Consider the following 22974-nt stretch of genomic DNA (forward strand, 5'->3'; position numbering starts at 1 on the left):
ATGATGGTAAAACATGACCCGTTGATGATTTGTGACTGAAAATTGTGATTTCGACTTGGGTGCAACCTTTTGTAGAATCATTCTAACACGGACTCAATGTGTGACCAAATAAAAATGACTTTAGTTGAGTCGCGTCAAACGTTACAATCACAGAAGGACTTATTTTGACCCTGAACGCCGTGACCTGGTACAACCACCGACGCAACAAACTATCAAACTGGTATGGGAATGGTAATATATCAAAAGGTGTATTCATCTATTTAGATATCGAAGCAGGTCGGTATTGCAACCATTGGCATTGTGATCCCCCCTCTTGAAGTCTTGATGTATAGTTTATTACATTCTGTATCATCTTGGGTATATTTATCCTTGTTAATATCGCCAATTAATGTGTCGAGTATGAAGTAGTCGTACCATACGCTTCTCAGCTGCAACACCAATGGATTCTTCAGCGATTGGACATTTGTATTGCTGTGGCACAGTAATCATTATATTCAAGCTGTTATAGATCTGTTCCAATATTCGAAGGTAAATCTAACGCAAATTTAATTTGACTTCGGTAATGACATGATCAATAGCCTAGTTATCAGGAGATGCCTGAAGCCCGGATTAGGCTGTAATGCTCCAATGATATGATATCAGATCAATTGTTTTAAAATTCTAAAATATTCTACCTATAATTGTGGCACGTCAAATGTCCGGTAGCTGCAAAATTTTAACGCACTAGTATTTTTGATGTCCTGATGCATTTGAGCTCTCTCATGGTGTCTACAACTAAACACACAACTACTATGCCAGGTACAGCAGACTTTTTATTCAAACATTTTAAAATACGATTTTTTCGTGCCAGGCGTGAATTCACAATAGGCCCGCAGCGTAATCAAAAGTAGGAAAGTGGCCCGCGAGCACATGAGCACATTTGAGTTTGAGACCTCTGATCTAGGTCAATACCGGACCGATAATTGGTCGACCTCTAATACATACATATATATGTTTCAGATCAGCCAAAAACACCTTCGTTGCCCCCAAGTAATGATGAAGACTGTTCCGAGAGTGCTCCTGTTGGTAAAGGTAGCTATTAAAGGGGCACTGCGCTCTAAAAATGATGTGGTCTCAAATTGAAGGTGAAAACGAACAAAAATTTTTGGCCGCGGCCATTTCCTTCAGAACTCCACCGTAATGGAGCTGCAATTTATTGAAATTTCTACAAGACCAGCTGCCGCGGCTGCTTAGCCCGTTACATGGCACGATATCTTCACCGTCGCACTTGCTCGACGCGATTAGACAGTCACGCAGATAACGAATTTTAGATAGTTGTCAGCCGATGATATGAAGGAAATGTGTCTAAGTTTCGCTCTCTGCGTGACTGCCTTATCGCGTCGAGCAAGTGTGACGATGAAGACATCGTGCCATGCAACAGATTAAGCAGCCGCGGCTGCTGGTCTTGTAGAAATTCAATAAATTGCAGCTCCATTACGGTGGCGTTCTGAAGGAAATGGCAGCGGCCAAAAATTTTTGTTTGTTTTTACCTTCAATTTGAGACCACATCATTTTTAGAGCGAAGTGCCCCTTTAATATATGGTGTATTGGGATAAGGATAGATGTTTCGTGTGATTGGTAAATAGATCTAGGCCAATAGTCAATTTCTTTACAAGTAATGAGGGATGATTTTTCAACAGGGAATAACCACATGACATTTTATTTATTAATAGGATTACAATATTTTTGTGGCCCCAAATGTCCCCACTCAGTCCGAACTATCAATATGACGTCACCCCACAACAAGACAAATGCCATATCGAAGGAACATTATTTTCCGGTAAAGAAATGCCAATTTGAAATCGTGTACGTCTTATAGTTTAGTACGTTTGGGCGATTTCAATATCTTTTGACACCTCATCCGCGTCAGCGGTGTCTTACAAAAGCCTAGAGGTGGGTCATGCTATAAGTTGGCAGTTACGGAAAATAAGAAGAATATCGGCCTGGTGTAAATGACCATAGTGGTCGATAAACACCATGAATACCCCAAAACAAACAAACAAACAAACACGGCAGATGGGAGGTCCCGAAATAGCATCGTGTAACGAAGTCAATATACCAACGGGTACGCCCGAAGATGTCATTATTATTTAGAGGGCCAATCTATTCCAAAAAACCTCACTCGATCAGCTCTACCGGTAAATCAGATTATGTGAGCATTGAGAGGATAAAAATTGATAGCAATATATTGCAATACCCGATGATATTGGCCGATGCAATCATGAATTATATAAATTTTTGACGCTTCGGGCGTTTGGGCGACACAACCACTAAACGGGGCCCAATGCAGATGATAATGACCGGACAAAAGCCTAGTGGCCAAGGGGGTGAAGCCACCCAGAAGTTAGTTTTATCACCCTATGGGGGGGTGCTAGTTGCGCACTGTTGTCCAAGGGCCTACGCAGTGAGTTGACGTGTTTGCGCAGACTCTTGAAAAATTAGAGGGGACATTGGTTGAGGGAGGGGGACATAGGGGTTGAGGGAGGGGAGATATTAGGGTTGGGGGGGGGTATTAGGGTTGGTGGTGGGTTAGGGTCCAAGTTGGTGTTAAGGTATCCCAAGATTAGGGTTAGGGGAGGCGGACATTAGGCTTGGGGGATATTAGAGTTGGGGAGGGGGATATTAGGGTTGGTAGTGGTTTAAGGCCCAAATTAGGGTTAGGGTATCCCAAGATTAGGGTTAGAGGAGGAGGGACATTAGGGTTGGGCGAGGGGGAATATTAGGGTTGGAGAGGGGGATATTAGGGTTGGTAGTGGGTTAGTGTCCAAGTTACGTTAGGGTATCCCAAGATTAGGGTGCCCTGACATGAATATCCCCCAACCATAATTTCTAGGGTTACCATATTTTGGAAATCTGAAAAGTGGATCATATTTTCATTTATATTTTCGGAATCAGTGCGACAGTAGCTTTTGATGAAGACCAGATTCAGTAAATTCAGCCCTCTGAAAGATAACATCTGAACTGCCAGAAATTCTACAGTTGCTGCCGCAAAATAATTCCGAATATAGCCTAAGCGAAGCGGAACGAAGCTGCAAAATTGGTCGTTGCCATTCCATGTTTTACATTCGATTAATTCCAGTAACCAATCACGGTGAACTGGTAGTGCGCGTGCGTGGTGGAGTCTTCGATAGTATACCTGGCACGTGATTCTTCCCTATCTATCATGGCATGGTGCCATGGTGTTTCACTTGATAATAATATTATTAGTTTAATAATTCGTATTAATAGTTGTTAATACGATTTAATACAAAATTTCCCGAGGGCTGAATTAACCGAAGGCCGAGTTTGTGAGGCCGAATTCACCGAGGGCAGAGTTCACTGGTAATCGTGGCACGACCAACATACAACTCACGGTTGTTTGCTGTTGTTGGTCAAATTAAAGGCCTGCATCCGCCTCAGTAACAAAATGATCCACTTCTCATGTATACCAACGCAGCTAAGTGTTGTCTTGCACACAGAAGTGGTTCAAGTAGTCAAGAAAGCTACGAAAGTAGAAATAGACGTTGAATTCAGACTTCTGCTCAAGTACAAGTAGAGTGGTACATCTTGAAACAACGTAAAACTGCTTCCAACTAGAACTAGAATTTGCTTGTCTTGAAAAACAGTCACACGCCCTCACAAACCTTCAAAACCTGAAAACTGAGGTAGTCGGACTATGCTAAGAGCTTGGTTCGTGTTGCTACATACAAGGATATATATATATATAATTTCAACAGCATAAGAATTCGACCACATCATGTGATACAAATGGTAGCTTTGCTGTGGAACAGTGGATCCTAACGCTCTTTACCTCACTACCCCACTGCCACCTTTCAGGAAATGTGACGGCATGGTGCCTGTCCGCCATCATAAGGCCCACAGTTAATAAGACTATGAGTGATATGGATAATTGTTATTGGATACTACATCACCGCTTTAAGTGATTTGCGAGGCACCTGAAAGTATGGCAGATCATGTAACTACTAATGTTTTGCTAAGCTTCAATTTCTGTACTTGGGATGACTATGCGACCTGAAACTGCATACATGAACCGCTCCGCAGCTACATGAGTTTTATTGACCGAGACTTTCGTGTACATTTATCGGTCACTCCACACATTCTGGATTCCGCAAAATCAGCTCATGCACTTCTACATCTTGGTGTCATGATACTTCGACTTGACGAACACGCGGATATCTAGAACTAGACTGGAAAACTAGAAGTCCTAGATATCCCTGGATAAACTGCAAATAGCGAAAAGTAAATAAGTCACAAAATATTACAAAATAGAAGTAGCGGAAAATTAGATTTACTCGATTAGCCTACTGCAAGTAGAGAAAAACTACTTGAGTACTTCGAAAACGTAAAAGTACTTTGTCACTGACCACCTCTCCTCGCACAATGAAATATCGATACTGTAACCCGCATGGGGTGATTACATGAATGTAATCAATTGCAATTACGATACTTCAAAATCACGCGATTAAGATTACGATTACAGCAAAATCTCGAAATAGTCCATAACGATTAAGATTACATGGAAAAGTAATCACTAAGGCGATTTTTTTACCTAAAAAATGGAAGATTTTGACCTAAAAATAAAAATTTTGACATTTATTGACCTAAAAACACTCAATTTTGACCTCATGTATGCAAATTAGGTATTTTCGCACATAATGTTGGAATTGTACTACTAATTTTCATTTCTGGTTGGAACTATCTGTCTTTACAAAGTAGTTTTACCTGAAAACTGACAAATTTCTACATGAAATAACTTTATTTTATTGAAATCTGGCCCTATGAAGAATTCCAGTTGTTACATGACGTATTATGGTAGAAATAAATATAATTTGTTGTGGTACAACGAAATACTTTCATGTAGTATCTGGTAGAAAGTGTCTATCCTTAATAAGTAGCTTGCCAAGAATGGAGAAAGAACGTTCAACAACAGTAGTTGTTGGCTGACAATACTGAAGTTGTGCTTCATTCTGAAATGTTGTCTACATCACAATTTTTCATCATGCGCTTCTTGATATAAGAACCATGCAATGCCCAAGCTTCAGTTAGCAGTGGTTCTCAACCTTTTTCGTCCAGTGGACCCCTTGGTCGATATTTGAGCTAAAATCCACCCCTACGAAAAATTTGCGTGTGACTAATAAAGAGTGCTTTTTAACCAGGGCTGTGGAGTCTCTCCGACTCTGAGTCTTTAAACGTACCAAGTCCGACTCCGGTTTATACTATTTTTTTAAGAGAACTTGACATGCACAGCTCGAATTATTTATTCACTATGCAATTAACATGAAAGAATGCCTTTCTAAATATCCTTCATTTTTTCATATTTTATAAGTTTTTTTCAATGTGGACTATGTAATATCCTGATATGTATGAATCATTCAAACATGACATATATCCAATCCTGTATAATTAAAATGTAGATAAAACAATCGAAGTGTAGCTTCTGTGTATGAGTAGATTAGGTATTATTAGTAATTTAATGATAGGCTATCTTTGAAAGCAATTGTTTTCATAATAAAGAAGTTGGAGTCGGAATCGGAGTCAGGGCCATTTTCACAAACTCCGACTCCAGTCAGTATTTTATCTACGACTCCGACTCCAGCTACTATTGGTGTCACGACTCCGACTCCAATAAACGAAAATCAGCCAAACTCCGACTCCACCAGGCTGTGAGGGGGGAATTCCCCTCCGGTTGGAAACCACTGAGTGAGGATATTTGGTACGTTGACCATAACACCACGTTAATATATTTGTTTCATTTGACCGATTATGATTCATAATGAGCATACAATGGGCCGTCTACAACGGTAGGGCTATAAAGTAGGCTGCAAGCTGTGAAATATCAAATTGTAAGTTTACCAACACTACGGTACAAACGATTGGCAGGGTCAAAAAATATAGGACTTTGTAAACAATAACGCTACAATTTCCACAAAATTGTGAGTCATTTTGACATTTAAAAGTAATCACGCCCTAGTAATCACGATTACATATATTTGTCTTCTTTGAACTTATCTTGAGAACATTGGAAGACAATATATCGATTGCAATGAAAAGCCCTCGTTAGAGAACTATTTTCTTTTTGATATGAGACGTCATTTCCGCATTACGGTTATAGTTGTTAGCCGATGTTATGAAGGAAATATGTAGTACACGCCAAGGTGGTTTAGATACCGCGTTCAACGGAAGATGTCCATTGTCCAGCCACGAGATTTATGTCAAAATCGGGCCTAGTGTATTCTATTTCGTTCATAACATCGGCTGACAACTATATTAAGTTGGATCTCTGCGTGACTGCTGGAGCTTGAAGCCCCTGCGGAAATTTCAATACATTGCAGCTCCATTACGGTGGCGTTCTGGAGAAAACGGCTGCGGCCAAAATTTTCATTTCGTTTTGCCCTTCAATTTGAGACCACATCATTTTTAGAGTGCAGTGCCCCTTGAACTCCTGCTTGACCGCAAAGTTGCAGGTGTAGCTTCCATCCATCGTACTACCTCTCTTGGAAAAAGATTGTAGTGGTCGTGACTGGTGACCAATATCTTATTCTATCTGGTTTCGTGAAAAGAATATTCTTTCATTCAGATTGGACTCGACTTACTGATACTTTGTACATGAACATCAAGAAACCATTGAAAAAAGGAGTAAAGGTCTTCAATGGAATACAAATGCTCCTTGGAGGTTGGTTCAGAGTTGCAATTAAAATCATCCATTGCACTGAGCTTAGAAATGAAAGCTACAATGAAGTTGCAATCATACGTAATCTGGAACAGCATTCCAATGTCATTAAGGTGTATGATGCCAAAGTGATGAAAGATGAGAAACTGCCTTTCATTTATATATCAATGCCTCTATATCCAAAAACATTAAGAGACATCATCAATGAAAGTGACCAGGTCAATCTTGAGGAATGCATTTCATACGCCGATCAGATTGTAAACGGAGTTGCATTCATCCATGAACATGAAATTCAACATCGCGATATCAAGCCAGAAAATATTCTTATTTCATCAAAAGGCCACTGCTTGATCTCAGACTTTGGTCTGAGCAAAGAGATCCAGGATGGACAAACTACAGTGATCATTAGTGAACCAGTGGCAGGCACAGAAGGATATCAAGCCCCTGAGATCCATAAAAAACCGCCAAGATATTCTTACCGCTCGGACTCATTTTCCATAGGCGTGGTATTCAGCATGCTATTCTCTTGTGGAGCACATCCGTATGGAATCGTACCAGAATTTCGTCGAACAAACATTATGAAGAACAAAGGCCCCGACTTGTCAAGAGTAAAAAAAGAAATGAAGCCATACCCGAAGAAACAGAAACAGCTGCTTCGTCTGATCCTAAAGTTATTAAGTCATGATCCCAAAAATCGCCCGTTACCGAAAGACATTCTTCAGGACCCATTTTTCAAACGTATGTCCTATGCTTGATTTTAATATATTTCACCTTTATATTATTAAGTGAGGATCCCAAAAATTGCCCGTTACCGAAAGACATTCTTCAGGACCGATATTTCAAACGTATGTACTATGTTTGATTTTAATATATTTCACCTGTATATTGTGATCGTTAACTCGAAACTACAGATTTCAAAGTCTATGCTAGCTTGGTGTATACAGGGTGAATTTATATATAATATATACCTGCATAGGTCCACAATTTGAGTAGGACTAAACGAAGGCAAATGTTGCTACGACCAATTTCAGGTAATCTGATAATTTTATCTAGTATTTTTTTTTGTTAAATTGTTTGTAGTTTACACTTCTTGAGTGGCTTCTGACTGAACAATACTTGGTCATGTAAACACCATGATTTATTTACCAGGGATATATGGCACTATATAGAACTATATATCCCTTATATTGAGACAAGTTTCAATGTTAACATTCTACTCAGAATGAACATAATATGGTCTGGTAATAATCTTTCAAAATATCCCCTTGTGCAGGGATTCTTAACCTGGGGTTCATGGACCACTGGAGTTCAAGGACTATTCTTAAGGCGGCTATGAAAAGACAATGTTGAAACTACAACTATAAAACAACATTTTCCTTTAGAACAGGGGTTCTCGACCGCCAGTACCGGTCCGCGACGACTTTTCTGTCTCTCCGCCAGATATATTAGAATTTTTGGCAATAATTTCAAAATGTAACATGTTTAAGACTTGTCCCTTGATAAAATAAATGAATCATCTAACTTAAAATGATTCAGATTTTCGCCAGTTTCATAATATATGGGTAACATTAGGCCCGTAATTAACATCGATTTGACTTGAAGTTCACGCCGTTTCCGATGACGAAATACGTGCGACAACTTCGAGCTGACTCACTAAACCGCGAAGCTTGTACGATGATTCGTTTTCGATTCATTCATTTTGTGGATTGTATTCGTGTTACATCAGGTGGTTGTGGGAAATGAGCGAGATAGCACGGCAATGTGATTGGTCCGAATCCAAAACATTTGTTTTCTTGATATCGTCGAAGAAGAGAATATTGTTCGAGTTGGAGTAGTCGGTTAGTCCACGGCCTTTGGCGCAAAAGACAGTAATCGATTCTTGGCGGTAGCACGTTTATCGGGGCAAGGCTAGATGCAGCAGACACGCTAACGAGAAATTTATGAATGCCATCTTGAACACCTTCATACTTGCAAAAAAAAAACGATTGCATGGTTCACATTTTGGGCTGGTTTCGATTTTGGAAGCTGATTCAGGTTGTGTACCACTGCTTAAGAACATCTTTTTATTCATCAGCTCCTATAATATTTTAGTTCGGGGGCCTCGCAACCACCCGCGTGTAATGTATATGTAGAATTGTATGTGTATGTGTTAACAACGGTAATTATGTTTTCATGGATATCTGTGTCATCTATTTAGGTACTGGAGAGATCATATTTCTCAAGCATGTAGAATTTTTCATTTCAATGATTTAACATTTGCTATTTTCGTGCATTTACTTCCGAAAAATGAAAATTACAATAAAGAAGAGGCCTATTCACAATTCACAGAATGGGGCCTAACTGTATTATCAAGTACTAGGTAAAGATGTATTCTGCTCTATCGCTTGAGGTCGTTGGGATGCTTTAGACATTTCCGCTATCCAAAACCTGTATTAAATCGCACTCTTCGTTGCTGTTCAGTTTATGTCATGGGCACTGCACAAATGAAAAGTAATCGTTCTTTCACATAGAAATCGATTAGATATGTGAAGTAGTCGATTACGATTACGATTACGATTACTTCGGATTTTTTTCGAATGTAATTGATTGCGATTACGATTACTTGGAAATGCTGTAATCGATTACGATTACTAATCACGATTACCCCATGTCTGCTTACTATTATCAGGGTTGTAATGACTCGAGTCATGACTCGACTCGAGTCACGAATGTTTGGTGACTTGACTTGAGTCATTTTCTTGAAAAGGGAAAATGACTCGACTCGACTCGAGTCAATATTTGGATTGACTCGACTTGTACTCGAGTCATTACGCATGACTCGACCCAAGTCATTGACTCGGCATATTTTATATGACTTGAAGATGAAGAAATTTGCGAATCGTACTGGCTAGATCAACGCATATGACGAATTTTGCAGATATCGCTATTTGTCGCCACTGCTTTCGTTGCACTCGTCTGATATCAGACATGCCGCCGTTAAAACAACAGACAATGGCGCATATAGTAGCAATGCATTGTACAAAATCATCCTGTGATGAAGAGGTAATAGATCCTCCGCAATCAAAGTACTCGAGACTTTTCAATTATACAAGCAAACAATCGAAGCAAAGTTCAATTAGAGGCAATGAAACGACTCAGATGGTCATAAGTACTTTAAAGAGACTGATAAGCTCATGTATAGATTAGAAGGCGATGATTCTTTGCATTATTGGGCGACCAGAAATAATGAGTATCCAATGCTCTTCAATGTGGTTAAGAAATGCTTGTCAATTCCTGTATCTAGTGCACCAGTGGAACGTGTTTCAGTAGATGTTGATTTATTCTAAGGCCATGCCGCTATAACATATATGCGGATCTTCTTTACACTTTAGTATTTTTGAATTGTAACTCGTCATTGATTTGATCTGCTGTCAGTGAAAACACACAATACACTCCGTCCTTTTGACGTTTTGTTAGGTATGTGCATTGTGCATGTGAGTAAAAATGAATGGCTAATGTTGTGTTAGGGTTGTTCACAAATAATAGTGTATAGGGTTGATCACAAATAACTTCTTATTTATTTTACTGGGTGGCTACTTGGTAAAATTGTTATGTTGCATAAAAAGAACACTGAATCTGGCTTAATTTTAAAAAGTGGAATCAATGATATGAGAGAAGAAAATTTTATATTTGAAAATAAAGGGAGTGTTTTTGGTGAGAAATTATTTCGTATAATATAATTACATGCTAGTAGTAAGCCGACTATTTTGAGACATCCAAAATATTCCACTCTGATAAATTCGCTTTTTCTAGTTGGAATTGAGCCAATTTTGCTATGAATCTTATTTTTACACAATATAACATTATCATGAGGTAGCCGGTAAAATTCGAAAATCTCTATTTGTAATTAATCCAAAATTTACTCTCATAGTAGTAACGCTCCGGCGGCTATTTCGGGAGCTGAGTAGGAAAGCTGACCTTTTTTTTAGTCGAACACCTGATAATGTGAAAGAAAAACTGCACGTCTACATAAACATGCATCTGTTGATTCTCTATCAGCTGGTATCTAGACGTGAATTCGTTGGTTCTATATCAGATAGCATGTAGGATGAATTCGTTGATTCTCTATAAGCTATAAGCTAATTCAGGATTGAAAACATGAGTTGAACATGACTTCAATACTGTGACTTGGACTCGACTCGAGTCATAACACTATGACTCGGACTTGAGCCTTTACACGGTGACTTGGACTCGGACTCGAGTCGATGATGAATTGAAAATGACTCGACTTGACTCGAGTCAAAACCACAAAAGTAAGATTGACTCGTGACTCGAACAATGTGACTTGGTTACAACCCTGACTATTATTTTTCCTATCTATATTATACAATGATTCTACCATATAAGGTGATCGGATTGTTTGTTCGTTATAATATTCTATCATAGCGCTTCTTATCCGTGTTCCCGGGTCAAGACGAATACTCATCTCGAACATATGATTTGTAATGACGTGCCCGTCTTGGCCATCATTGGTTGCAGGCAATACGGCCCGATTAGTATTAGATGATGACTCTTCTTGTGGTACGTCGTATGCCGTAGGCTAGTCAGGGGAGGTTACAGTTCGAAATCGACACCCTATCGTTATGAAATCAGATTATATCTCCAATATTTGTGAGCTCATTTGCAATTGACATCACCCTGTTAGGTTTTAACTGAACAATGCGATCATCTGCAGTTTTACTGATTAAGCTTCGCGTTTTTGAACTGGTACCTGAAGGGGTGCAGCAGAAGTAACGCTGATTTGCAATAAATATTCGTTATAATGATATTTTAGCACTCTGTTCATGTACAGTTCGATTCGTTTACCAGTAATCTACAGTGTTTGAAGATACTTTTTCGGTACGCGTACAGAACTTTAATACACATTTGAGCAATATATTCGTTACATAAATATATTGAAACCCGAAGCTAAATAACGTGATGACACACTTCAGGGGCAATCGTCAACGAATGAGGACTTTGAAGATACTTTTTGGGGTACAGAACTGTAGTATATAGTCAATGCATAAATATATTGAAACCCGAAGCTTAACGAAATGACACTCTTGAGGGGCAATCGTCAGCGAATGATAAATTTCAAAAACTTGCCTCTAGCTACATTGCGTAGAACCAATTATGACGTCATAGAAACAAATAACATGAAATACAGGCAAACCGCGAGCGCTGTTATGTGACCAATTTTTAGATATAGGTTAGGGTTGCCATATTTTGGTTGAACAAATTCCCCACGTTCTTTAGCGCCCACTAGCGGATTTCAAAATGAGGTATGATCACATTATCGATCAAGATGACGTCACACAAGCAAAGCTTTGTCTAGCTCTAAACACTGATCTTGGGCCCACCGTCAGTTAATCGATGCAACTTCTGGGGGCTTACTAAATGCGTTTGGCTGTTAAATTATTTGAATGAATTATATCAATAATATTGGTTCTTCCATGTACTACATGATCAGAGTTAGAGGTAGACCGGGTGGAGGATGATGACTTCGAAAATGTAAGGAGCGTAATTGTGCATCGCTAAGTCATGTTCACGTTACTACGATAAGATTTTTATCAGCCTAATGCGCACCGCACCACCGAGCTATATAAACGCCACACATTCGGTGGTTTCCGACCTTTTATGGTAGCGATTTCATTTCCAATTCGAAAATGTTCCGTGGTCCAGCTCAAAATTTGATGAGCTGATTACTAATTAAAGGTTGGCATATTTGTCCAGACTTACTCATGGCCTATTTTGGAAGCTGATTACGTTCAACATATTCGCGAACCCCATAATAAAGGCAAACTACCCCAGGTTTAGAACCTTTGAATAAAGCATCCAAACGGCCTAACCCGACTCTATGAATATATACCGTTATCTTTTAATTGCGATTACAATTAGACTTATTTTTGTAAATGAATGTTATTTTATTGCTGATCGCAGTTTTTGCGAGGGTGTTATAGTCCCCATATTATAACCAACATAGGCCTACATGATTCTAAGTCGCGCGCAGCGCGAAGAAAAATATCATGTAGCATAAATCTGCCCAGAAATAATATATTGTTTATGCTGATTTGCTACAAAATTATGAGCTCACTTCAAGCCTTCAAAATTCCAGACATTTAGGCATATTTTAGAAATTCCTCCCGGACGCCGTTTTAACAGTGAAATTCCGGACATGTCCGGGAAATTTCGGACGTATGGCAACCCTAATATAGGTAGGGGAGATGTGGTACCGATGGATCACTGGGACCGAAGATACTTTGAAAATTCTCTATGATAATTTCATGATTACACTCCGTGAACTTGTCTACAATTGCTTGCTGGCAAAATCTTTCCTCACATACAAAAAAAAATCGACGTACGCGAGTTATGGGGTCTCTCACAGATGTTTTTTGTTTTGGGGGGTGTAAAGTAAATTTATATCGACATATACATTTTTCTTTGTAACCTTCAACACGAACAAACCAGCAATCCTTTTTATTGTGAAGTGCAGGGCTTGTATCAGGCTATATAATGCCACCTATTATTTTTTACAGTAGGCTACTTTCCTTGAGTGGAATTTTTTTCGATCCATGTATAAAATTCGTAGGGTGGGGACCGATGATACAATAGCCAAATCAAGCAAAATAATCGAGCATACTAATCATAAAACAAATGAAACATGCCTACGTACAGAAAATCTTTATGTAATAATTGCATATGATGTTTTAACGCTATAACGAGGTGCTTGGAAGTCACATTGTCGATTCTCGGGCAATATGTATGTACCCTCAAATTTATAAGTCCAAGCCTCAATTGAAACGTGATTTTATGACAACATTTGAGGTAACATTTATTCTATTTCTTGACGGTTGCGATCAAACATTCTTCTTTGGCTTACTGTATAGCTTAGATTATAATACTGAGCAAGAAAAGTTGTCACATCTGAGGTATTTAAGGTATATGTGTCATAGGTTCCCGGGTCGTGTGCCATTGGACCCACCGGGTGGGGACCGATGACACGTTCGAGCAACAAATTTTGAACGTCCACAAGTATTTTTTGAAAAGACGGATATTCATGTATATGTGCGCGATAGGTAGAGCTTGTATCAAAGTGCTGAGCCAGCAAAAGACCTGTTGTTTTCGGCTGAACATTTCGGGGCCAGCGATCATTTTCCAATTTTTGATCCATCGGTACCACATCTCCCCTATACTAAAAATTTCTTTCGCTGACACAAGCGCGGTCGGGGGATTTTGATGAAAGTCGTTTCTAGTGCAGACAAATGAAACAGAGTGCGGCCTCTATCTAATAAAGAAAATCTTTTGTCGGGATATGTTTTAGCGCAAATTGTATTCTCAGCCAAATGCTTGCCGAGGACAGCGAGTTCATATCTATGGCGTGGTTGTGTTCTAGCAACCGCTGATCAGTTGCATTCTCACGAGAATCTAATATGCGCGATCTAATAATAATCGAAACCAGACTTGTACAAACTACTGGATTTTCAAAAAGCGCAACTAGAACTACTCAATTTTTAAAATTCGCAGCTATAACTATAGAACTAGGCCTAACTACTTTTTAAAACTCGCTACTTGAACTAGAACTAGAATCAGGACCGTAACTGCCGCACCCCAAAATTACCCCAATAGGGTGGGGGGGCGAGCTCGAAGGGGGCCCAAAATTATTTCGTGAATTAGCATAAATTATAGAGTATATTTTGAAAATTTAAACAACTTTTTTAAAAAATTTTCACAAATATCTTGATTATTTCGTACTCTTCCCATATGAAACAAAACGTAAGATTTATAGAAATGGACATATCGGCGTGGCCATTACCACGCCACTACGCACCAAGATATATAACGATTTAGGACATATTACATGCAACTCCAAGAAGTGTGCCAGGACGGTCGGCAGCGCGAAAGCCTTGGCCGAAAAGGACTGCCCTTAAGCTTACCGCAAACTTCGTTATATATCCAAAATACATATAGGTTTGATTGTTCACAGGCACCTAAATGACTGGCGCCAAATTTTCCTCTCATGGAAATCTGAACCTCAGAAGTCAAATACCTACCATCCCGCAGAGAACAATGATTTGCCAGTGAAGAAATACCAATTTGAAATCGTGTGCGTCATTTAGTTTAGTAGCCTACGTTTGGGCGATTCTATATTTTTTGATATAACAGACAGGAGGTCACGAAATATCATCATGTAACGAAGTCACACCAACGGGTCCGCCAGACCGAAGATGTTTAAGTATTATTTACGGGCCCTACAGTTTCCGGTAAATCTGGTAATGAGAGCAGAGAGGTCAAGATATTGATTGCAATATATATGCAACTCCCGATCTTATTGGCCGATTTTATCATGAATGATCGAAAATTTTCGCGCTTATCGCTGGCTCACTGAAAAGTGCAGCTAATTTCGTCACAAAAGCAAACAACTGATGGGGGAGGGGTTCTACCTTTTCAAACACACCTCACTCAGCTCTACCGGTAAATCTGATTACGTGAGCAGAGACAGGATAAAAATTTAAAGCAATATATATGCAATTCCCGATCATATTGACCGGATTCAGTCATGAATTGTTGAAATTTTCCACGCTTCGCGCGTCTAGGCGAGAATAGCTTACCCTCACCTCCCCCTCACCCAATGTAGGCTAGATGACAAGTAGCGGCAAAGAGCGGACAGCGAAAGAGGGTCTAGGGGCGAAGCCCCCCATAAGTTCGGTTTATTGCCCTATGGGGGCCCAAGACCAACGTTTTTGTGGGGGTCTGACGAAGTGCTGTTACGGCTCTGGGTAAACGGCAAGGGAAACTGGCTGAAAACAACGAATTTTTTTAAAGAAAAGGAAAGTTTACTTTTCCCAACCATACTCAACCATACTCAATCTCTTTCGAAAAAATATGCTAGACATGATTCAGCTGATTTTGATAGGGCTCGAATGACAATCAAGTTTGAATCAGGAAAACAATGAGAATCGAGTTAATGCAATCCCGAATCAAGATATGCAACTATATCTCTCTCACACTTACAGTCATGATATAGTTTTGTTTTCCGAAAATGGGTAATCAGCCCTAATTAATTCACGTATGACCGAATGAACAAATTGTTTATATCTTGAAAATGCAGAATGCTTTTGTTTACCTTGCTAAGTTGATATCGGTGCGCTATTCACGAGAGGTCCGCAGCGGACAATAATATTTTGGGAGGCACTGAAACAAAATTACGTTCGATTCATCCACAGTCATTCACCACCCGCCCATACGAATTGCCGCTGCACGACCATATGGTATTTGCGCCGAAAAGAAGCGGCATTGATTGCCGACACGCGAACATATGCCACAAGCGAGCCTGCAAAATGTAAATATTGGCTTTCTTTCGACACACCGCTCGACAACCAAAGTTAACTGCCGCGTGATTAATGGTTGATCACTGATAACGTGAGCAACGAATATTTTGTTAGTTTTGTCTATCCTAATATAATATTAGGATATTTACACAACATGACGGCGCAAACAAGCCAAAACGACTTTCTGCAGCTTATCAGAGCGTTCACATTGCTGAACGCAAGAAGCCGTGGATTCAATGGCTCCGGAGAGTCCGATAACAATTCTTCTGCTGGGTAGCTAATCCTAGCTATAGTACGCGATCTCAGGCTGAAAATATATCCACCCACAATATCGGACGGGGCCAATAACAAAGTATTTTCACTTATACGTCAAGTAGACCATTCCCACTTACATTTCTTCCCCAAGTGGTTATGGTTTGAACCAGGGCTTCGGAGCAGCCGTAAATTTAAACTGCTCCAGCTCCGGAGCTCTCTTCTATCATACATTAGCTCCGGCTCCAGCTCCGGAGCCGCATTATAACCACTGCTCCGGCTCTGAAATTATCGAATGGTCCTGTCTATATCAGGGGTGGCCGGCAAATGTGGCCCGCCCCAGCAAACACGAAACAGCCCATTGAGGTTAAAAAAACGTTTTTATTTAGTTCATATTAAAGACTGGCAGGTTAGTTTTAAGTGGGTTTTTGTGTCGACGCGTTTTAACGCGTTTTTCACGCAAATCGGGATCGTTAATAAAACGTAGATAAAACTCTGTATCTACAATGCTTTAGAACGTACAATCGATGGTCAAAAAAACATCCTGGCATACTAACATCACTGTATTCCCATATTTAGGCATACCTGAGGCTGGCTGCGGACACATCATACACGTATCACACTAAACATTGCATTTGATGAACTTATAATTCATATAGAAAACAGTGTCAAAGAAACTCAGAACGAAACGAATGAAAAAATAATAGAACGAAACAATGAAAAAATAATCATGGTCCAAAATCCAACGGAGTGAGTGTCTTATTCATCTTCTGACGACGAGGACAAGAAGCTGCATTCTGCCTTTTTCCCCATAGAACCCTACAGAGAAACAACAACATTGAATGTTAAAGACATGCTCGACTCTTGACTTGACTCGAGTCAGACTCAAGTCAACTCTTTCGTATGACTCGACTTGACTCGAGTCTCTTTGCAAAAATGACTTGACTCGACTCGGCGCTCCAGATATGTGGATTGACTCGTGACTCGGAGCAAAAGTTACGAGTCAATTTCAAGTAATCAAGTAAACGGTGTCAATTAAATAACCCTATATCTTTTGTGCGTTCGGATTTTTTGCGATATGCAGGTGTCACTTGTGAGAGCAAACAGCCATTCACTGATCGCACATTTCACTGATCCTCCATTCTTACATAATAATTTAATTGACCGCAAACGAAACGGTCACAGCTTATGCTTGCGTTGTCATCGTAGTAGTAGTTTATTCTGTTAGCAAGGTATCTTCGTTTCTCAGACAGCACAGTGCTTAAATTGTGCAGTGCCATCTTTTACCAACCCTCTTGTATAATTTAAATCGAACGAATATAGTTTATGCGTCTCTATTCTCACGGATGGGTAGTATATTGTACCATATCAATTTATTGCAACTTCTCGAGGAGCCTTCGTATTCGATCCTCTATTTTGGCTGATAATAGACCGTAGCGTGTAGATATAAAGTTACTCACATATGCTATTAGTAGTTCTACAACGCCTTTTACATTTATATTTAACTTTATATTATTTGATTGAAGATAAATGACCGATTAAATCCGTCTTTTACCCAGCACTCATACTTCGCAAATTCAATTTGACCTGAATCGTGACTTGACTTGAGTTACCCCCGAAAATCGATTGACTTGACTGGAGTCAAATTCTGCAACGACTCTAAATGACTTGTGACTCGAGGGTAATGACGTGATCCCAACACTGGTACTATGCATCTAAATCAGTAAGTGTGAAAAGTCAATGTGCAATGTGCATTTATGTCTTGACCAAGCTAAGCGCAAAATTTCTTCAAAGTTAATTAATGAATTCGGCGAAAAGCAGTGCTACTTGCATATATTGTGGTAGCCTCTATATAACGTTGACATTATTATGCAAGGACAGGAGCCTTCAGCACTTGGACGTATAAACATCTACACTTTCGGTTAAGGCGCTTACAAGTAATGTTCCCTCCCGCAAATGTGCGGTGCTCTGCGCACACAAAATCTAAGCTGCGCACAAAAAATCCTGGCTTCGTTAGTACGTCAGCACTGATATTTTAGTCATTGACATCCCAAATTTCTCGCTCAAGCAAATGAAATTGTTGGTCGGCGAATTCACAATAAATTACATTGGTAATAATTTTTACGAAATATAACTAATTTCAAGAATTTCGTGGGCCACTCAAAACCTCGCGGGTCACGGGTAGGCTCGCCTGTTATATGGCGACAAAAGTGTTTACAGAATATAGATACATCGCTCTGCAATTGTGTGTGCAACTGTGCATAATTGGCTGATTGGTGAGGGAAGTCATCACCTATGACTGTTAGGAGACGATTGTTACGGTCATTATTGGATATATTAGCGAGTACGAATGTTAGGCATTGTACTCTGTACATTCGGTTTATAGATAACTAGTTATCTGTAGTTTGCTCAGGTTTGCTAAATCAACCGTTTTTAAAAATCCTGGGTTGTTAAATCCTGAGGAATGCGATGATTGACTTGATAGATCACCCAACTTTATTATCTCTGCCCCAAGACTGGGTACACTGTGAATCCGGCACTAACCCGGGGCCGGAAAAATGTGGCTCGCAAGAAGGTTTTCAGTGGCCTGCGAGGCAATTCTCGAAATTAGTTATAATATCAACAACAAATAAACTACCCAGGTAATTTATCGTTGACTTGCAAGACCAACCGAAAATTAGATTAGCCCCACCACAGACTTTAGGCTGTTGATTACTAAAATAGCAGTTCTGACATATTGACGTAGCCAGGAGCACATTTCGTAGATCTTTGTATATTACCATAAATTATAATATCTTGTAAGAGATTTATTCGTCTTGATGTTTTTTAGCGCTCCGCTCGATTTATTGCCAATAGATTTTTTGCTTCCAGTATTGGTGCCTCCTCCTGAAACGTCTAATTTACGGAATTGATATTAGCTATATTGGCAATTATGCGAGAACATGTCGTCCGACATCCGACTTTGCGTCTGCACTCGCGAAAAGATCGTCGGCGATGAAACCTTTGCACAAAGTGATAGACGCGCTTTCACTGAACTCTTCGATATTGATATGTCCAAGCGTTGATCAATCATGTCCTGGCCAAATGAGCCCACCGGTATGCAGCGGCGACCCACATATATGCAACCAACATTATTTCATTGACCGAATTCTTTCATGAACTTTGAAAAAATTTGAAAAAGGTTGGCCAATGGCCACCCCCGCACAAACCATAATAGACTTTCTGAAAAAGGTTGGCCACCGCTGCACTAACCATAATAGACTTGCAATGTTAAATTACATAACATTCTGTTGAATAACATTACATCGTATCACATTTGAATAATTGAACCATGACACTGAATTGGTTAATCGGTTGAATAATGATTGACAAAATTTATTGATACCGTACATCAGGGGTTGCCAACTTTTTCGGCCAATGGGCCACACGAGATTTGCGAATCTTGAATGTTGATGTCCTTTTCAAGTCGTCCCATAGGAGCGAACCGGACTATAGGTAACGGCAAAAAAGGACTCATATTACCACACATCAAAATCATTAACAATCATGTCATGAAAACATGTCCTAGTCGCGCAAAAATATTATTCAAGTTAATGAAAGAATTAGGTCAATAAAACATTGTTAGTTGCATATATTGTGGGTCGACGCTGTAAACCGCTGGGGTCATTTGGCCAGGACATGATTAATCAACGCTTGGACATATCAATATCGAAGAGCTCAGTGAAAGTGCGTCTATCACTTTGTGCAAAGGTTTCATCGTCGACGATCTTTTCGCGAGTGCAGACGCGAAGTCGCATGTCGGACGACACGCTCTCGCATAATTGCCAATAAAGCTTATATCAATTCCGTAAATAAGACGTTTCAGGAGGAGACACCAATACTAAAAGCAAGAAATCGATTGGCAATAAATCGAGTGCAGCGCTAAAAAAATATCAAGACAAAGAAATCCGTTACGAGATGTTCTACTTTATGGTCATATACGAAGATCTACGAAAATGGCTCCTGGCTACGCCTACATGTCGGAACTGATATTTTAGTCATCAACAGACTAAAGTCCGCGGTGAGGCTAATCAAATTTGCGGTTGGTCTTGCGAGTTAACGATAAATTACCTGGGTAATTTATTTGTTGTTGATATTATAACTTATTTCGAGAATTGCCTCGCGGGCCACTCAAAGCCGGCGGGCCTGCCGTACTTGGATGAATACCAGTCAAGCCTAAGAACTGTAACATCTCAGTAGTCCATGGACCATGTCAAGTATACATATGGAAATCATACCTTCAATTGACATCCGCCTTTCTGATGAGAGAAGTGGTGCAGCGCCTCCATGACAACATGAATGTAAGATTTTTTGGTCAGAGCCTCACCATGGATCCTTTTACAAGGTCCTTAAAAAGCGATATCACGAACATTACTGGTACTATTTAAAAATCACAAAAGTATTCATATTTAGTGTAAATCCTCAGTGGTCCTCAAACTGAGAGGTGTGAAAGCATCACAGGGCAGGCGCGATGCCCATCGAGATATTCGATGTTTTTTGGCCTTGAAATGAGTTTCCCTGTGTCAGTCTGATGCCAATATAACATAACATTCGCACACGCTGCGCACACACGGCAGTCCTGCTGGAGACGCGATAGTTCAGGCTGGTAACGTAGTGTAGCCAGAACACCATGCATGCCGCCAAACAATGTGGTGGGGTCACTAATATTCTGGCTGCTCGTTTTAATATTTTTGATATGACGATAAAGGGGCGGTGGCATAAATTTTAGCTATTGTCAAGGTAGCGTGTCAAAAAAGTTTGAGAATCACTGAGCTAGCTCAACATTTACATGGGGTGTAAGGTAGGCTACTGAACACATATGGATAGGTTCGAAGGTAAACATAAATGTTGCTCACTATATATGATCTTGTACAACGCGAGCTCGTTAAAAGCCTCCTTCCCACATTTTCCAACACGGCTGTAACTGCTCCAAACACGGGTAGTAGCGACCTTTTTCATGATGGATCTGACCAGGGGCGTAGACAGGGGGGTAGAATTGAAGAACGTTCTACCCCCTTCCAGGCTAGATTCTATCCCGAAAATTCCAAGTCAACGCTACTGCTATAACAACATTTCTTCATGATATCGCCTAATTTCAATTTGCTGCGCGCGACGCCTATCGCCGACGCTGATTAAATGCCTTTTTCTCGTCGATCTCTCGTCTATGGAAGCGCGTCTATGCAAGCGTGAAAGGGGCATTGTTACATTTTTCTCTCTCGGCGAGGGTAAGCGATCAGCTTAATCCCTTTATTCTGAATGCAGTCGTTGAGCAATAATAACATTTGTCGCGTCGTTCACGCGTTGTTTTCTCATCAACAGTTAATTGTAAACGATAATGAACATTAATAACATGAAAATAAATGGTTATGATATTTGACTACTTCTAAACTCAGCCTTATTGGAAATCGCTACTTTTACTTGCGTTTGAGATGAAATTATTCATCGAATATTTGGCCAAGCCTTCCTCTTCATAAATGAAATGAAGGAGCCACGTGGTTGGAAATTGCAATGCGGATTTTACAATTTCCAAACCGCGGTGTTCTCCTCCGAGAGGGCCACGTGTGTTGTTGAAAGTGCCCATGCAATGTACTGAGGACTTTTGCTCACAACGCACCAAATTTTCCTCCTTAAAGTTTCTTCTTCTTTGACTGGACTCATTAGCTTCATTGTGCCGAGCAAAACGTTTGATAAATTTGATCCTTGATAAACTTTCATAGAAATAGTCCCATGCGTGAAATGCTTCTGCGTTATCACCTGTTTCGACTGAAATTCACATCGACTTCCATCAATCTTCTGCTTGCCGCATTGGGACAGCCTGATTCCATTACAGACTTATTGAATGAAGATAGATGGTAGGCAGTAGTATTGTGGCTATTCTGAGCAATGCAATAGGTTCCAGAGTCTTATCACCAGTTGCCACTCACTCCAAAATCCATCAAATTTCTGCCTGCCATAGTCAGACAACGTGATTTTATCACTGATTTGTTGAATGAAGTCATGAGGTAAAATACTATTTATTATAATAGCCGCTTTAGCTGTAGGCTTCTCAACTTGACCAGATGCTTCTTTGTCGTTACTTTCTTCCATGTCGTTGTACAGCAGGTCATGAATTACGTCGTCAGTCAACAGTGACTCCCGATCAAATACACCTCCCTCCATCCCTATCACAAGTTATGTACGATTCTAAATTTATTACAGTTAATCGCCTGTCAAGTAACAATAATTCTTATCACTGCAGCATAACTTCATGCATATCAAGATATCTCCAATATTAGAAGGGATTTAGATCAGGCCAACCAAAATGCTTTTTCTAATCCAACCTGTAATGAGTAACTATATACTTCCAATCTCTGAATTTCTACTTGTGTGGTATAGCCATTTATTATGGCTTAAAAATTGTATTTACTTGTACGTTTCGACTGAAATTCCGTTTCTTATTCTGATTGATATGATACCAACACGTCATTAGTAGTATAATTACTTTCAATACGATACCTTGGGAACTTCTATCACGAGAAACAAGAAACCCGCTTCGGGCAGCCGTATTTAATGGCTTCGAAATGGTATTCGATTGGTCGTTTTCCTATCACAGATTGTGTAGCATGGATCCAACAACCTTAGTTA

General features: G+C 39.8%; 3 protein-coding genes across 4 annotated transcripts in view; 1 reads left to right on the plus strand and 2 right to left on the minus strand.

Annotated features, from left to right (window-relative positions):
* Positions 1-7600, plus strand: part of LOC145436023 (putative ribosomal protein S6 kinase alpha-1) — a 56212-nt gene extending 48612 nt beyond the window's left edge. Inside the window, exons 8-9 of the mRNA XM_080313310.1 lie at positions 1000-1071; positions 6617-7600. Of these exons, the coding sequence (XP_080169436.1) occupies positions 1000-1071; positions 6617-7464 (920 nt within the window). The 3' untranslated portion in view covers positions 7465-7600. The remainder of the gene's footprint in view (positions 1-999; positions 1072-6616) is intronic.
* Positions 1-22974, minus strand: part of LOC145436036 (uncharacterized) — a 450309-nt gene that overhangs the window by 406898 nt on the left and 20437 nt on the right. The gene's annotated exons all lie outside the window — the stretch shown is intronic.
* LOC145436044 (uncharacterized) lies at positions 16941-21315 on the minus strand. Of its 2 annotated transcripts, XM_080313335.1 has the most exons (4): positions 21207-21315; positions 20589-20698; positions 19718-19800; positions 16941-17130 (listed from the first exon to the last, which is right to left on the minus strand). In XM_080313335.1, exons 1-4 carry the CDS (start codon positions 21307-21309, stop codon positions 17040-17042), a joined length of 387 nt encoding a protein of 128 aa, XP_080169461.1. In that variant the 5' UTR covers positions 21310-21315; the 3' UTR covers positions 16941-17039. The 2 variants fall into 2 exon arrangements, with proteins under 2 accessions (XP_080169461.1, XP_080169462.1); XM_080313336.1 differs by lacking the exon at positions 19718-19800.

The sequence above is a fragment of the Botryllus schlosseri genome, chromosome 3 (genome assembly GCF_051294905.1).
Source record: "Botryllus schlosseri isolate E-star chromosome 3, Bs_hap1, whole genome shotgun sequence".
NCBI lineage: Eukaryota > Metazoa > Chordata > Ascidiacea > Stolidobranchia > Styelidae > Botryllus > Botryllus schlosseri.